Here is a 17,278-nt window from a genome sequence, read left to right on the forward strand (position 1 = left end):
TCTTGCTCCGCTGATGATGTGCCTTCATGCCTTAAGAAAAAAGACAGAGCGTGCATATGGGTGCACATTCCAGTTTAATGCACAGGTCTGGTTATGTGGAATACATACTGCTTTATATTTTGAACCTAGACCTGCTCAATTCATGATGTAAAGTGCGTCACAGTGGTGCTCTGATCAAAATCCTTCATAGCTGGAGTGAGTGAAATAGAAATGCATCATAAATACTCATACAGTTTACAGTAGAAATAGACAAACCATCGTACAAACAACAAGCAGGTCGCTTCAGCTCATCAGAAACATCATTCATACACGTCCTCTTTCCATGCGGTGAGACGGACGATACAGCTGGCAGTCCCATTAGTGTCCATGTTGTCACCCAAAAATGAAAACATGCAGCACCAGCAGTGTGAAGTGTGTCCGAAGATCTCAGGTGCAATCACAAATAACTATCCATGTAACATATGATAATACCAGGTATTGATCCTCAGGTTTGCAAAGTGTCAGGAAGCGAAAGTGATTTCAATCCATTTCATAGCATCCTTAAATAAGGCGTTCCTCTTTGGGCAGCGGCAGAGGCAGGCTGGGTTTCTCCGGTCCGGCTCCTGTCGTCTGTTTCTTCTCCTCTGCACTCGGCCTGTACGTTCCCTCCATTTGTCTCTTTTTCCTGATAACACACAGCAGCAGCAGCAGAGCCAGGCTGAGCAGGGACAGCACGGTGGACACAAACACTGGTGATGTAGGTGGGATTAACCCCTGTGTTGTCATGGTGATAAGACAGCTGGGGAAGGAAAAAAGAAATAAATGTGTTACAAAGCACCGTGAAGCCAAACAAAAGACTATTTCTCTGATCTATTTCCCCCCTGGTCCCTTTGTGCACTCCAAAATCCTCAGAAGAGACCCCTTTTTGTTCGTCCAAGGTCTAACTCATCAAATGAAGGTAACAGAGGGTTTGTTATCAGAAGTGTACCAGGAAGTGAGATAAATAGGTAAACCAGGTATGTTGAGCCTCAAGCTTTTGAACAAAACTGGGTCTTTTTCTAATCTACAGGTGGTTGGATTACAAAAGTAACATCTTAATCCCAGACCTGATTAGACCAGGTTGAGTTCAGAATTTGAGCTTTAACGCTGTTTTAGGGTGGCATCTTTTTTTCAAAGCAACATTCCCCAGCAGATGCCTAAAGACTAACATTTAAGAGACATGGTGAACCCTTCTGTAACTAAAGTAATAATTATTGCGGTGCAGAGAAATTGTTCCACGAAGGATAATGTACCTCTTAAATTTGAGTCATTCACAGTAAGTGATGTGTAAAATCTTAATATAGTGAGTTTTCTTTTAAAGGATTTTTTTTAATAACTTTGCTTTTATCTAATGCCTATTGTGGATTATACCATAGTTTGCTTTTTTTTACACTCTGAAGGTGAGGGTTGAGTCGCAATTTTTTCTTTCTTTATGAGGGAATTAAGCAAAGTTTTGGCTAAAACTCTGCTAAATGTTCCAAGCATATGTGTCAAGTTTCAGCTGAAACTGCCAAAGTCTGAAACTTTACCATCAGGAAGCAAAACATGTGTGAGGCAGGTTGTTCCAAATAAAACAAATAGTTATGAAAAAAAGGTGATGCTGTGGTTAGCTCTCTCCATCTTTAAATTCTGACTGAAACACATCTTTTAAATCTGTTACATTCACTCTGAGCCCACCTTTTCGCTGCACTACATTTTATCTTGTTGATTTTATTTAGTTATTCTGCACCATGTCTTGCCAGTTTTATTTTTCGTATTAAAACATTTCTTTTTTTAAATTGCTCTTTGCAAAGTGACCTTGAGTGCCTTAAATGCACCAGAATAAAGTGTGTGATAATTAACATTATTTTTTACAGTTTGACAGTTTGAGGATAGGAGATCAGATAAGCTTTAGCTTCAAACTACACCCTTTCGGTTTTTCTGGGAAATTCGAAAATTTCACTTCGACTTAGTAAAGTGTTTCAAGTGTTGTAAGTGAACCGAAATACATTTCTGTAATTCATTTGTCCATTTATTTCTTGCCTGAGAAGGGTTTTCATGTTCTCTTTACTGTCTATGGTCTTTATACACGAGCCACGTGTTGGACTGGTGGCCTGTCCTGGGTGTACCCTGTCTACCCTGCCCAATGATAACCACACATCCATGAAACAAACATGAACTACTATCCTTTTCATAATGCCTGCTCAAGGTGCAATATTTGTGGCTCTGTAATGTCTTAATATGAATGTTACAGGGATGTGATGGTGGGACTCAGTATTCCCACTGCTGTGCTAGCAGTGGCACTGGGGGAAACAACACCACTGGTCATTGATTGTTTGTACCATTTCATGAGGCATCAGATACTGGGAAACCAAAATGATGCTGTTGGAAATGCAATAAGAAAAATAAAAAAGCTATGATGGCATGTGATCTGTATTTAAAAAAAATAAAATAAAATAAAATAAAACAGAAAAAGCTTAAAATATGAATCAGAACACAGACATAACTCACCCTCCTGAGAAATTTGAGAAAGGATGAGGCCCGTTAGTTTACATCTGGTCAGTGAAGCACCTGAGAAAAAAGAGAGGTGAAAGAGACCATGATCTCAGGTATCTGCACAGAAAACTTCAGACTGTTTAACTATCTGCAAACAGACGTGGGATAACCTGAGCGTCCAGAAGGCTGACAAGCAAATGTGCTTCTTAGATCTCCAAGAATGCCAAATACCTTGATCTTATCAGCTCTTTACGCTGACTGAGAGGAAACTTAAATGTTTGGGAGGACTCCCTGAAATGAGTTAGCCAGGACAACACTAGTACTCTGGAAAGTTAATCAACTCATTGTGTTATTTTTTTTCTCCTGCAAATAAAACCAAAGAGCTTGATTTGCCTTTTGACTTAATCACACAAGAAACATTAAATGGTCAGGTCAAACGTGATAGCATGTAGTGCTGAGTTGAAAGTTAATACACATGGCAACTAAACCCTATGTTTCCCACGGGTCCTGCTCACAGCCTTTGCATTGGATAGTAGAGCAGTATGAAAGCCATACATCACACGAACAGATGGTTTTTATTATGCTGCGAGTGTAGAAATCAACACCTTCATTGCCTGATATGGTTAAAACTGATTACACCTGTAGTGTAGTAAATCCAAGCCCTAAACACTTTATAGGCTGACCTTTATCACTGGGATTAAAGGCGACACTACAACAGCCGATAAGGTAGGAGATAAAAAGTAAAATATACAAAAAAATAATAATCACGATTTACTTACGATAAATATTCATCCACGATAAAGCTGCTGCTCATTATCCGCGACAAAGTAAGGCATGCTCCATTTAGACCCTGAAAAAAGCAGTTTGCTCCCAAATCCTCTCTGCACAAACGGCACAGACACACCCACCGAAGGTGAACATTGCCACAGGCGGATGTTCTTTTCTGGGTGGCGGAATGCTGCGGGTGCTGCTCTACCTGTTGAACCGGTAAGTTCCCTTTCTGCTCAGGTGAGTCTACCGCGACTGTGAGCGAACAGCTGAAACCGATGAGAGGTACAGAAACTGAGCAGCTCCTGGTGGCATTACCTCAACGAATTCACCGCAGCAATGCCTACTGTTTTGAATTCAGAGTACAGGTGAGGTTTCGATACCTGCCGGCTGACGAGGGTACAGCTGAAACGTGCCTCGCTGTGACTTTCGTTCATCAAGACGCTCCGGGAAACTGCTAAACTTCGTTTGAAGGCAGTTTGTGTGCACGCGGCATAACTGACGCGACAGTCTCGCACGCTCACCTGCCTGTCCATATGCAAATGAACCTGATCACGCGCCCCACCAACGCCAATCAGATAGCTTCTCATGTCTCCCTTGTTTTTATGTCGCGTGCTCTCTTCCCATTTTCTCCTTGCATGGCGTATGATACAAATAATTATCTTTTTAAAAATGACACAGTCAGTAATTTAACTACTTGTACTAAGGTATCTATATTAATTGGTCAATACATAACCACTCACTGACACTATGCAGCGTCAGGTTAATCATTACGATTAAAAGGCCTTGAGTGTGTTAAGAGGACCTTATTGTTTAACAGCCTGACCACTGGCACCCTGGCTCGACCTACTTTCACTATTACAAATCAAAAAAATGTTGCTCATGACTAACAGCGGGAACACAGACCCAATGTCCCTGCTCCTTTATATCAAGGACAGGCCAAAAGCAATTAAAAAGAAAAAAAAAACTTTCTAATGGAGGAAAGTTAAGCTGCCTATTTTTGTAGCAGAAATTTAAAAACAGGATACGAGTTTACTCTTCGAATAATTTCTGGTTAAGCTATCATAAATATTTGAAGAAAAAAATCAATATATTTACAGAAAAACTGTGCATCCACTGTCTATCGGCTACTGCTTATTCCCTCTAGGGTCACAGTGTGGCATCCTATCCCCCCTTATTTGCTAAAGTGCAAAAGCAAGTCACTGTGTTTTAAAATATGGAAAAATGACTGAATCTGGTCTATAAAGAGAGCACACTACCAAGACAATGTTTTCAAATGCTGCTTGTGAAAAACAATGTAACAGGTGTATACAATGCACAAAAATAAGCACAAACAGTAATGCTGCAATTAGTATGCTACAAAGTCTAATACTTACACTTTCATAATGTAATTTCTTTTATGTATAGGGTAAGTTTAAAGACTATCTACTCTATTTCCTTGAACATGATGTTATAATCAGAAGCATTTTAGCTGAGCAGTACTAATGCTTAAGCTACAATGACTATACATTGTGGGGTGAAGAGAGCTCAAGTGTGAGCTATATCCTGTCCACTGCAATGAGGTTGACCAGAGGAGCCTGAAAGTCTGACTGGGAGCACAGTTTCGGTTTCTCCTAAGGAATAACATGGTATTTACATTCCATTAGTACGGAGAGAACGGCCAGGAATTTATCTTTTTTTTGTACTGTTATCTTGACTTGTAACAACTTATTATTTTGTTATTTCGATATGAAAAACATTGGTATTGTGATAACGTATTATTATTTTTTGTTATCTCGATATAACAAAGTTCATTTTCTCGTGATAACAAAGTTCATTGATACTGTATTCCTCTTGATTTCAACCAACAAGAGCTGCCACAAACGGCTTCCAGCCACTGGTTGTCGCTGTAGCCTCCAGTAAGACACTCTTCATGTTAGTTTGTATACCTGACTGCGTTTGTTTAGGGGCTACTGGTTATCAGATGAGAGGCTGATAGACTCCTATCTATTCGGCTGCTTCAGCTAAGTTAAGGTAACGCAAAAGTATGCTAACATTAATTCTGCAATGTAATGTGAAACATGATCAAACGTTTGATAATTCATTTAATAGTGCTTTGATAAGCATCACAATAACTAAAAATGTGGCTATTACGCAGTCAGGAATTCAACAACTTTATTTCAGCTGCCAACAATGACTACATTTACTTTGGAATCCCCACGATCGCCATGGAGCGCTTTCTCTCAGCCTTTGAGAAAGAGCTTTTCCAGAGGAGAATCTTGCAAAAATGACATGGGACAAGGTTATGTAGCCACATAATCTAAGTCAGTATTCAAAGGTATTTCCTGCGAATGCTAGAGTGACAAATGAAGACCTCTTTTAAAATAAGCAGATGGATGACAAAACTTTAATTGAATGGGAGCCCAAGTAATTATAAATGGACTAGAAACTAACAAGTACCAAAACTCTGCTAAGAACCAGGTGACTTTGATATAACCTATGTGTTCTCTTGAGGCCTACATTTTTTTTTCGGGATTCCCGTGAGATCCCTGCGGGGTGGGAGTCAACTCTAATATTAATCACGGGATTACGGGACAGTACAGAGTGGCTGAAAAAAATGCATGTGTGAAAGAAGTTACAAATCGAAATCATTCACATCTATATTTTCATTGGCCTTATAGCACTTGTTAAAGCCAAACACAAAGCTTTGAGCGGCTGAACTCGCCTGCTGATGGATGTCATACTTGCTGTCCTTATGGCAGAGATGTAAGCCCAGGTGAATCATGGAGCAGGGAGCTGTAATAAGTTTTACTCAGCTGACTTATTTTTGTTGAATTGATACTCATTACCCTCTGACTGAAAAGTCAAGGTTCCAAATGACAGTGTATTTACCTGTCTTCAAGACAAAATTATATAAAAATGTATCATCAGGGGTTTAGGGATGGTAGCTGAGTGCCAGGAGGCTTCGGCGCCACCTCTTAGCTGGGGTTGACATTTACAATGTGGTGACCACCATCTTTGGGATTCTTACACACCAGTGTGTGACACCTCCATCCTGTCTATTTTACTCCACAGGTGCATTTTTGAACAGATGAGCTGTCCTTTCGGGGTTTTCTGGTTGCAGAACCTGATGTTGAACCAGCCAACATGTTCAAAACCAGAAAAAAATCTTTCAGGACCTAAAAAGTTGATTCACAGCTGGAGAAGAGATAAGGGGCTGTCATAGTGGCTGACATTTTACTCAATAGTATCAATTTTTGTGTTAATGTGGTAATAAATATTAATGTGTTTAATAATGAAATGCATTTTTATTTATATTTAACAAATTTATTTCTCAATATATAAACTTCCAATTCTGTGTTCATGTACATCATGGAAAATCACCTACTCTTCTACTCCCTCACAGTCACAAGGAGGTGTTTAGGTACCCTAACATGGTACCGTTTGATTTTACATTAATACGTTCTCGGTGCTGCAGACATAATTCGGCTGGTACCTTAATGAGTACCTGATTTGATACCCATCCCTAGGCTGGAGTCCAAAAATGTTGGTCCCAGCAGGGACCATGACACTACTGGTTGGTCGGTAGTATCCTGAGTTGATAAAATGGGCAGGAAGTTGAGGAAAATGGAGAGGGAGAATGTGCTTTAAGCCGCGTTTTCACCAAGCAGACCGGTTCCGACCGGTACAGCTCACTTTTTGCGGCGTTTCCACTGACTCATCCCTGGACAGATCCCTAAAAATCGAGACGAGCCAACCTTCTTGGGACCCTTTCGTATGGGTGCCAGACTGAACTGATCTGCTCTCGGGAGGTGGTGCAACACACTGCAGACCGTTGATTGGTCAAAAGAATCGTCACGCACCCCGACAGCGGCTGCATTTCTCCTGGCAGCACACAGACTTCTCTGAAACAAAGCTTGATTGCACTTTGTAACAGAGAGTTACATGAAAATCACAGAGAGGACGAAATGCTGCATGTCTTCCATCCATGCTCTTTGTTTACTGTGTGGTGTTTTTCTTCTTTGTTGGAATTAATAGCGGGGTAAGCTGCTACAGCGTCGTGCTATTGTTTAACAGCTGGGGCTTTCGGCATCCGGCTTACACGCCGCCTACCACGAGAGGGCACAGTCTGCTGTAGAAACGCAAACGGGAACAGGCTTAACTGTACCAAACTGTCCCAAACCGTACTGAACCGACCTGGACAGCTTGGTGGAAACGCAGCTTTAGTTGAGTGAGGAGGCAAATTTTTGATGGCAATTTGGGCATCACCAGAATTGACTCAGTTACACAAACAGGGACAAACTAAATATGAAGTCCATTGATAATTTAAACTGTGACTTAATTTTGAGAGAATTTATTTTTTTACACTTGTGTTTGTTTCATTAATGTGTCTTTGTGTACATTTGTGTACAAGTTTTCATCTGAATCACAGGTTTGTAGTTATGGTGTCATAAGGTTCCCATATTTTTCTATAAATATAGGGCACTCTCAAGGCAGTCAGACCATTGTAAACCTTTCATCTAGTAGAGCTACAGAGGGAGAGACAAACTTCAGCTTCAAACTTTTTTCGAGACTATTACAAAGTCAAAGAAAAGATGCAACGATCAATGAATCGAGTCAGAATCAACAGGAACGCCCACCGTCAGGGCATGGAGGTGGAAAGACTCCGCAGGGAAGTGAGAGATCTCACAGAAATGCTGGAGATGGAGCAGTCCCGTCGATGTCTGGTGGAAGACCAACAACTTCGGCTCAGCCAGGACTTGGAGGAGACCAAAGAAAAACTGGCCAGACAGAAAGCCCTCAAAGAGATGTTTATTAACAGAGGGAAGGAGACCAAGAGAGAGCTGGAGACGCTGCAGAAGTACAGCTCTCAGGAGACGCTGTCCAGGCACAGGATCGCCCTGAAAGTGAGGGACACCACTCGGCAGAAAAAAAAGAAACATCTTCATGCCGATCATGAGGAGCTGCAGGTGGCTCACTTGGTAAACACTGAGAAGTTCGACACAGAGCTTAAAGAGGCATCCAACAAAATCAGTGCCCTACAGGAAGAGCTCCAGAGGGTGACAGCCTCAAACCAGAAACTCAACATTCGGTACGACACCGGCATCCGCAGTGCCAAACTGCAGGTGGAGACCCTTCAACAAGAGCTCCAGCAGCAAAGCCAGGCTCAAGCTGAAAGAGCCACAAGAGACCAGCAGGTTATCCTGGCACTAAGAACTGAACAGGACCTACTTCGTCAAAAGATGAGCGAGGAGATTGCTGCTCTACAGCACAGCGCTTTCCTGAAAGAGATGGTGTACTGGAATGAGCTGCAGGAGCTGAAAACACAGCTCAGTACTCAAGAATCCAGCAAGGAGTATGGAGAGGACCAGAAAACCGTCCAACAAAACCTCACAGCTGAGCTTCAGGAGGAACAAAAAAGGAGCAGGCTTCTCCAAGAAGAACTGGAGCAGCTGAAAGTGTCAAACCAGGAGTTCCAGCAAAGATATGATAAAGATGTAAAGATATAAGATTTAAAAAATGATATCGCTCCTCCTCCTCCTCCCCTCCCTTAAGAAAAAAAAATTACAAAAAAAAACAAAAGTTTCCCTCTAAAATTACCATTCCCCAAAAAACCTAAACAAAAATAAATAAATGAATAATGGGAAAAAATGAAATAACTTGTATAAAAATAAAAATAAAAAAGAAAAACCTTTTTTCAGTTTCTTGTTTTGATGCTGTATTTGTTGTATGAAGATGGTGAAAAAAAAAAAGAATCTGCGATATCGATAAGATTTCTAATGTTACCGAAAAATGAGTCGAGCAACCAAATGTAATTCAACATCAGACCAATTGTTTTGTTAACATTTGTAAAGGGTGGTTACAACTATTTAAAATAAGGTTGTTACAGGTGTTGTTTGTTAATTAGAGAGATGTTTTGGAAAACTAAAGTAACTGTGGCAGGGATGGAGACAGGATTTCAGTTTTGAGTGTTGGCCAGACAAATTTTGGCTGGGCCTTAAGTGACAAAAGCTTGTAGATCATTAATTTAAGTAATAAAAACAAAAAAAAGTTGATTCACAGCTGGAGAAGTGATTAGAGGCTGACATCTGCTCCGGTGGCCCAATCAGGTCACACTTGCCCCTGATTGGTCAAAAAAGGGAATCGCTGACGTCAGGAAATCCCCAAATTCCAAGCAGCTCGTTTTAGGTCAGGATTTTACATTCACAAGCACTACTAAGTACAGGTTTTGTCTTTAAATATCTCATTGTGTGGGCTGGGAGGAAAGCCAAAGACCCAAAATCTTTACTAAAAGACTTAATAAAGTGATTTTTGCATAATATGAGACCTTTAAGACACAGCCCAAATAGTTGATTTCAATACTTTTTTGTTGGAAAGAAAACTGAGCAAAAAAAATGCAAAAGCACTTTTTTTTATCTACAGCTGTTGGTGACCATTGAATGTCTCTTTGTAATTTGTACATCTGGTTTGACTGAATAGTCCAGTTTGTTTGAGATAGAAAGGGACAAAGAGGACAGTGGAGGGGAGAAGTGTAAACGCTGCAGGAGGGAGGTCACTGAACACGAGGAGGGTACTGAATTTACAGGGATAGTAAAAATGGGGTCGGGCAGGACGGCATGCAGGATCCAGCTCTGGCTGTTGGCCTTGCTGGCTTTTTCCTGTCAGGTTTCTCTTTCTGAAGGAACTCCACGGTAAGTGGATCTTCATAATTGGCATGAAGATGTAATATCTGCTCTTAGATGAAAAGCTGATGATGCCAGAAGTGAGAGGCATAACAATAAGGTTGGCAGTTTTTTACAGAGTTCATTCATCAATTCATTCATTCAGAAATCAAGATTGCAACTCTGGTTACCAGTTACATGATTGGATACAGAAATTAAATACCTTCTCAGCTGTGCAATAACTGTATAGTTGTTCTATGTTTATATCACTCTCTCTGTTAGTGCTCCATGCTAGTGTTTAGGTAAATGCAAGTTAGTATGTCAAACTGTAACTCGAGTTCTGATATTTGCTCTATTGAAGAGTCTGAATGACTGAAAGCATCAAAGGTGGCTCAGATATACTAGCAGTGTTTCATAGATGCACAATTAGCCAAATCTGGCACACAGCAACCATAAAATTTTAACTATATCGAAGTGATTTTTGAATGAATTAGTCATATCAAATAATGACCCAAACACCCTAAGGTTATAGTATAGTAGCTTGTATCAGTAGAAGAGTTAAGAGTACAGTGTAAGGGAATAGATTGAAAGTAAAAGTGTGACTTTAGCTTTTATTTCTTTCTGTCTTTTAATCATTTAAAGGCAATCTACTCTTTAAAATGATGCAGGTAAATTGTCCCAAGTGTTGCACCTTGTTAAATCAACATAAACACAGAGCAAGTTTATTTGATCTGGTGTTGGATCCCAGCGGAGATAAACAATAAATCACTAATTATGTGAGAAAGTCCATCTCAGCAGGCTTGTGTTTTCATGGTCAACCTAAAATCTAATATTATCATCTGTTAAGAAAAGAGCACTTCAATTGTCAACACATTTTTTTCATTTCACCCTCTTATCCGTCAGTGTTCCTGAGGTTTGCTGTCTTTTTTGCTTTCTACATCTCTTGTGTTCTGGTTTTCTGCAGGCAGGTGTTGTCTGCTCCCAACCTGTTGCGTGTGGGAACAGCAGAAAACATCTTTGTGGAGTGTCAGTACTGCACAGGAGGTGACATTAATGTGGAAATCAAAGTGATGAACTATCAAAACAAAACTGAAGTTCTGGCGTCAACTACCGTGACCCTCACTAGGCGAAATAACTTTCAGCAGTTTGGAAAAGTGACGGTAGATGAAGTATTGTTATAATATGTTGTTGGCAATCAGCTTTATTACCTACAGTGACCACAAACATAAACTCACAGTAATTATCCCCTTCTGCACTTTTCTTTCTATGTGTCTTTACGCTGGCTTCAGATCCCTCCTGGAGGCTTCAGCAGGGATCCAAACATGAAGCAGTATGTGTACCTTCAGGCTCAGTTCCCCAACCGCCGGCTGGAGAAAATTGTCTTATTGTCCTTCCAGTCTGGTTACATTTTCATCCAGACTGATAAGACTCTGTACACCCCCAACAGTGCAGGTGCATTCAATGATAACTCTGCTGAAAGACACTAACTCCTCTGAGAATATTTCTTATCATATTGGGTTTAGATATAAGAAAGTCAAATTAGTTTCACTTGTAGAATAATTTTTCAATGATCATCTTTACTGTGAACTACAGGGAAAAAAATAGATGCACTAACAAATTAAAGCACTTCCTTAACTTTTGCAGCATTATTAACTTCTTGCTCCCCATCACTTTCAGTTCGTTACAGGATATTTGCACTGACACCTGGGATGTTGTCAGCAGAAAGAGATATTGTGTCTGCTTTAACTATTGAGATAATGGTAAGATATTTTGAATATACACATAAGATGTTTGAGACAATCAATTATTGATTGATTGCAATCTTTCTTTGTGCCATTTAACATTTAAAGGGCAACTCCGGAGGTGCTACAGTGTGGTTAAATAATAAGACAACAAAATAAAGTCATAAAGTAACTTGAAAATAGTCTCAGTGTTACAAAACTGAAGTCATAATTCAACAAGATTATGGTTATATCATTTAGAGAATAAAGTCATAATGGTGCATGAATTAAGTTGTAATTGTGACAAATCCGAGCCAAAAACAGGGGCTCAGGCGCAGAGGAAAGTCCAGGACATAGAATACCAGGCAAAGTTCTTTACCGAGAAACAGTTCAGGGGGTCAGGTCAGTCCACAGAGGCAAATAAATCCAAAAGTACAATCTGGAAAAAATCCAATCCAAAGGTACACAGAACAGCCCGTCAAACACCAGGAGTAAAGGCTAGAGAGCATGAACACACAGGAGTAACACTAATACAGGGGTAAATATACACTGGGTAGGCTAATGACATATTTACAGCCTGGTACAAAAAAACAAAACAAAAAAAAGTCTCTGCCTAAAATACTGATTTCTATGGAAGAGGATTAGGGCCACTGTAATAAAAAGAAATGTCTGATTTTTTTTTTTTTTACCAGAATTGTGTGATTAAGGTCAAAATTCTGACTTTTTCTCAGAAAAATTGTAATAAAAATAATTTTAAAAAAGCTTGTGGACGCAGTATGTAATTGTTCATCTGTAGCTGTTAAATTCAATTTCACTCTACAATCCTCCTCTCCCCTTGGCATTCATAGATATCAAAGATATTTATGCATCCAATTACGACTCAACATGACCACCGTATTTTTACATGTATGACCTCAACATTATAATGTTTTGGCTTTAATATGAAGGTCTTAATATTTCTTTTTCTTTCTTTCTTTCTTTCTTTCTTTCTTTCTTTCTTTCTTTCTTTCTTTCTTTCTTTCTTTCTTTCTTTCTTTCTTTCTTTCATACTGTGGCCAAAATCCTTCTTTGTGCAAAAGAGTTGAATGATAAATATATAAAATGATACAACTAACCTGAATTTATTGTTGTTTTATTTATTTATTTTCAGGACCCAGAGGGAAACATTTTAAAGAATCGCCAAGTGTCTCGATTTTCAAATATTTTTTCAGACACATACTATTTGAGTGCAACTGCCAGGTGAGTAAAATAAAAATGTTCAAACAGACAGACTGTTGGATGAACAGAAGGACAGATTGATATCAAATGAGAAACTTGTTACTGGCCAAACTAAGCTAATTGTCATTTATCTACAGTTTGTAGTGGGGAAACCCTGATGAACACAGTTGATTCTTCTACTTTTAAATTGTTTGTTTTAATATTAAACATTGTGAGTGAAAAAAATGTCAAAAGTCTTTGCAGGTGTTACTGAAAGATATGCCAACGTGTACTTGTAAAACTGAAGAATCTATTTAGTTATATTTTTTAATAAAATATTTGTGGGCATTTGTGATTTATTGATTAAAAAACTGAAGGCAGACAGAAAAATTGGGGTATTAGAGACTGGAGGAAGGCATGCAGAAAATGGTGAAAGCTGTAAAATAAACCATTGATCACTGTGATAGGGCTTCTTTATATATTAGGCGCTTGTTTGGAGTGCTACATGAATGGTACCTCATGGTTTTCAATACTTTTGATAGTTATAATGAACATTTACCCATGAGAATTCTATTGATTGATTGATTGATGGATTGATTGATTGATTGATTGAAGGTTTAACATAATAGTTTTTCGGTAATTTCATGATGAGACCTATCAGGTGTATAATGCTTACAGGTGTTTATGGCAGTGAAGTGCTGCCACACTGGTTTTTTTTTTTCTCAGGGACATTTTTTGCCACAAACAATGTGGGCAACAGCCCAGGGTGGGGAAGAAAGAAAGAAAGAAAGAAAGAAAGAAAGAAAGAAAGAAAGAAAGAAAGAAAGAAAGAAAGAAAGAAAGAAAGAAAGAAAGAAAGAAAGAAAGGAAAAAAATCTCAAATCACAGATCCAAGGCCCAGAGAAAGAATTCAGTTGCAGCATTTCAGCATTATCCAGGTAGCTGATGATGTATGGAAATGAAAGACTGAGTCATCTCCAGCAATAGTTTATGTCATTTTTTAAAGTGTAATTGGTCTTCATAAGCCGCGTTTCCACAAAGCAGTCCGGTTCGGTTCAGCATGGTTTGGCACAGTTTGATACAGTTAAGCCTGATCCCGTTTGCGTTTCCACAGCAAACTGTGCTCTCTCATTGAAGGCGGCCTGTAAGCCGGATGCCGAAAGCTGCAGCTGTTACACAATAGCGTGACACTGTAGCAGCATGACACAGTTTACCCCGCTAATAAATCCAACGAAGAAGAGAAACGCAACACAGTAAACAAAGAGCATAGCTGGAAGACATGCAGCGTTTCGTCCTCTCTGTGATTTTCATGTAGCTCTTTGATACAAAGTGCAATCAAGCTTTGTTTCTGAGAAGTCTGTGTGACGCCAGAGAAAAGCAGATGCTGTCGCACGGTAAGTGACGATTCTTTCGACCAATCAACGGTCTGTAGTGTGTTGCTCCACCTTCTGTGAGCGGATCGGTTCACTCTGGCACCCACCCATACGAAAGGGTCCCAAAAAGTAGGATGGCTTGTCTCAGTTATTTGGGGATCAGACCTGAGATAAGTCTGTGGAAACGCCACAAAATGCACGCCGTGCTGAGATGAACCGATCCAGTCTGCTTGGTGGAAACGCAGCTATAGTTGTAACTTTTGAAAACTGATCACGTACTATTTAGACACTTGTATACTATATTTACCCAGTTAAAGAAATCTAAATAAATTATTTTACTGGAACTGAATGTCTATAAGTATAAAGATATACACAATAAGTATCTCAAACCTGAAATTACACTTCATTACACTATGTATACTAAATGGGAACATTCATATTGATTCTTGAAAATTTGGTGTAAAATTAAATGTTCAGAATAGGCTTTTATGGGCTCACATAGCATTAAGCATGTTTTACTTTTTTTTGTTAAATACAGTTTTGAGTGTGGTGATACATCGATGAACCGATACATTGTGGTGTTGAACTAACAACCAGTTAGTCACACACATTCAGTTATGGCGTGGTAGTATCATGGATTGATTGATGGGCTAGGGAGAAATTATCACAAGTGGAGCGATGCCAGCAGGTCAATGTGAGCTGCACTGTTTACACATGCACCATGCATTGTTCCCACAGTCACTAAACAAATGCACTACAGTGGTGGCATTGGTGCTGCGCTCAAACCCTAAACCCTACCTCACCAGCATCCACCTGCACTTCACAAATAACAGCATGCAAATAATCTGTGAGGAGTGACAAGTTTGAAGCCTCGACAACAAATAGAAATGTTTCTTTCACAGCATGTTGGCAATATGTATGAGAAAATGTACATCTTGCTAAAACCTGGCAGAGTCCCGGGGCCTGGGTGATATAAGCATGTACTCATGTGTTTTTTTATGTGCAGTCATGGACTGTGGAAGCTTGTGGCTAAGTTCCATCACAACCCACACCAAAGTTTCTCTGCAGCGTTTGAGGTCAAAGAATATGGTGGGTCATTCATTATCTGCAGTTTTATTTTAAACATTTGACTTTTACTTTTCTGATGGACACTTTTAATTTTTAGTGCTCCCGAATTTTGAGGTCAAACTTATACCTAGTTCCCACTTCTTCCACGTGGATGATCAGGAGCTCACCATCCACATTAAAGCTAGGTGAGTATCTGAAGGATCTGGACAGGAGGTGACTGGGGATGTTTCATATTTGGCTGTTTGCTGAGCTCTTGGAGCTACTGCATGCATATTTTTGGTCCCACAATATAGCTCCCTTATTTTTTTTTATCATTGTCTTCAATGTGTCTTTCTATTCTCCCCCTAGGTATCTGTTTGATGAAGCGGTTGAAGGAACAGCCTATGCAGTATTTGGGGTTATACACGAAGGTCGAAAGAAAAGTTTCAGCAGTTCTCTTCAAAAAGTGATGGTGAGTAAAGGCTGGAGGTCTCAGAGATATACATTCTATCTTATCTGTTAGCTGTGATCAATACAAACATACAACATGTATACAAATAATTTGGAGGTAATGTCAACTGCAGATAGTGAAGACTGAAATAAGGTACAATGTATAGAGGTGGCAAGAGCAAACATGCTACAGTGAGCTATACAAGTCCCACTGTGATAAATGTGCTGCAAAATAAAGGTATAGTTTGGAGTTCTTTTAGAATAGTATTAGGAGAGATACCTCTTAATAACAGGTGCATCACTCTCAGGAGGGAGGGCTACACTGTGATAATGTTCATTTCAACCCACAGTCAGCAGTTATTCTGCAGTGGTCTGTTCAAACTTGAAAATCCATCAATAAAATGAAGAGTGAGGTTACGTTGGCTCTGCTTGGCGAGGTTGGAGTTGGTAGATGAGCTCTTGTAGGATATAACCAAGATTCTGTAATGTTACACGGTATAGACACATCTCAGAGCCCTAGGCTGTGAGTAACACTAAACAGATGTTTTGCTCACTGTCTGTACTCTTACAGACCCTAAAAATGAATTTACAAAGTTTGACTGATGTCATGTTTCAATAGTACGTCATAACTACGAAAACATGTATTATTTCATAACTCTGCATTCTGCAAAAAGTGACCTTATTTATTCATTTGGGCAGATCCCCATGAGCTGCAAAGAAAGCAAGGGCCCACATTTCTATATACAACAGTAAAATGCATGAATTCATTGAATGCAACGACCACAAACACAAAAACACAAGACACAACCAACATGTCAAAATGGTATGACCACACCAACAACCACACAACCAAAACAGCAATCACACAGCCGCAACAAACAAAAACAACATAAGCAAAACAGAAACCACACACATCAACAGCAAGAACCACTCAACAAGGCAGCCTCAATTAACCATCAATTATCAGCCTCAATAATCATACTACAAAAAATACACAACCTAAATGGCAATCACGAGACAAGGCAACCAAAGTAACAACCGCACACATTGTTGCCAATACACACATTATGCTAAGTTACAAATCCACAGCCCTTAAAAAACAAATGCAGTCAAAGACTGCCGCAAATCGAGCAATTGTTACGGATCAGAGAGGGTCTAAGGGAGAGCATAAACCTGAGAGTCAACCCTGGCATGTACAGTGAGGAAACAAGGAAAGACAAGGGCCAAGGACTGGTTTCAAGAACGAGACATCCCACAGGGGATAAGCTCACCTGGGTTTCAGAGTCCAGAGGCAGGCCAGGTAATGGTGTTGAGGAAAGCAGCCAGCCCAAGCACTGTAGTCAAAGTTCATATAGTTTTTTTTTTTTTTGTGAGTACAATGACGCCCTAAAAGTAAGCACGCTCTCGCTCCAGGAATGGTGCTTTCAGTGACGTAAAACAACCCAGTGACTCTTCCGCAACACTTATCCCCCCACTTCATTTCTGTTATGAGACTAGTCCAAAAAGTATTTATTATGTAGAAGAAAGAAACTGCAATGTGGAAAAGAGACACAATAGGAGACATTTATTTTAGAATCTATCAACTTTT

At 39.6% G+C, this 17,278-nt stretch overlaps 1 protein-coding gene and 1 long non-coding RNA gene across 2 annotated transcripts in view; one reads left to right on the top strand and one right to left on the bottom strand.

The window, feature by feature from the left end:
• Positions 1-760: 760 nt before the first annotated feature.
• Positions 761-3,825, bottom strand: LOC141802047 (uncharacterized). The gene is made up of 3 exons (XR_012599452.1): positions 3,645-3,825; positions 2,509-2,568; positions 761-778 (listed from the first exon to the last, which is right to left on the bottom strand). It is a non-coding gene; the product is annotated as an uncharacterized LOC141802047 (long non-coding RNA).
• A 6,012-nt stretch (positions 3,826-9,837) lies between these two features.
• Positions 9,838-17,278, top strand: part of LOC141787060 (complement C3-like) — a 32,176-nt gene continuing 24,735 nt past the window's right edge. The window contains exons 1-7 of the mRNA XM_074665334.1: positions 9,838-9,932; positions 10,867-11,062; positions 11,192-11,354; positions 11,580-11,616; positions 15,200-15,282; positions 15,359-15,446; positions 15,610-15,712. Coding sequence (XP_074521435.1) covers positions 9,838-9,932; positions 10,867-11,062; positions 11,192-11,354; positions 11,580-11,616; positions 15,200-15,282; positions 15,359-15,446; positions 15,610-15,712 — 765 coding nt within the window. The remainder of the gene's footprint in view (positions 9,933-10,866; positions 11,063-11,191; positions 11,355-11,579; positions 11,617-15,199; positions 15,283-15,358; positions 15,447-15,609; positions 15,713-17,278) is intronic.

Source organism: Halichoeres trimaculatus, unplaced genomic scaffold, assembly GCF_033239565.1.
Source record: "Halichoeres trimaculatus isolate MK-OKI-2021-1 unplaced genomic scaffold, fHalTri1.1 fHalTri1_scaffold_2, whole genome shotgun sequence".
Lineage (NCBI taxonomy): Eukaryota > Metazoa > Chordata > Actinopteri > Labriformes > Labridae > Halichoeres > Halichoeres trimaculatus.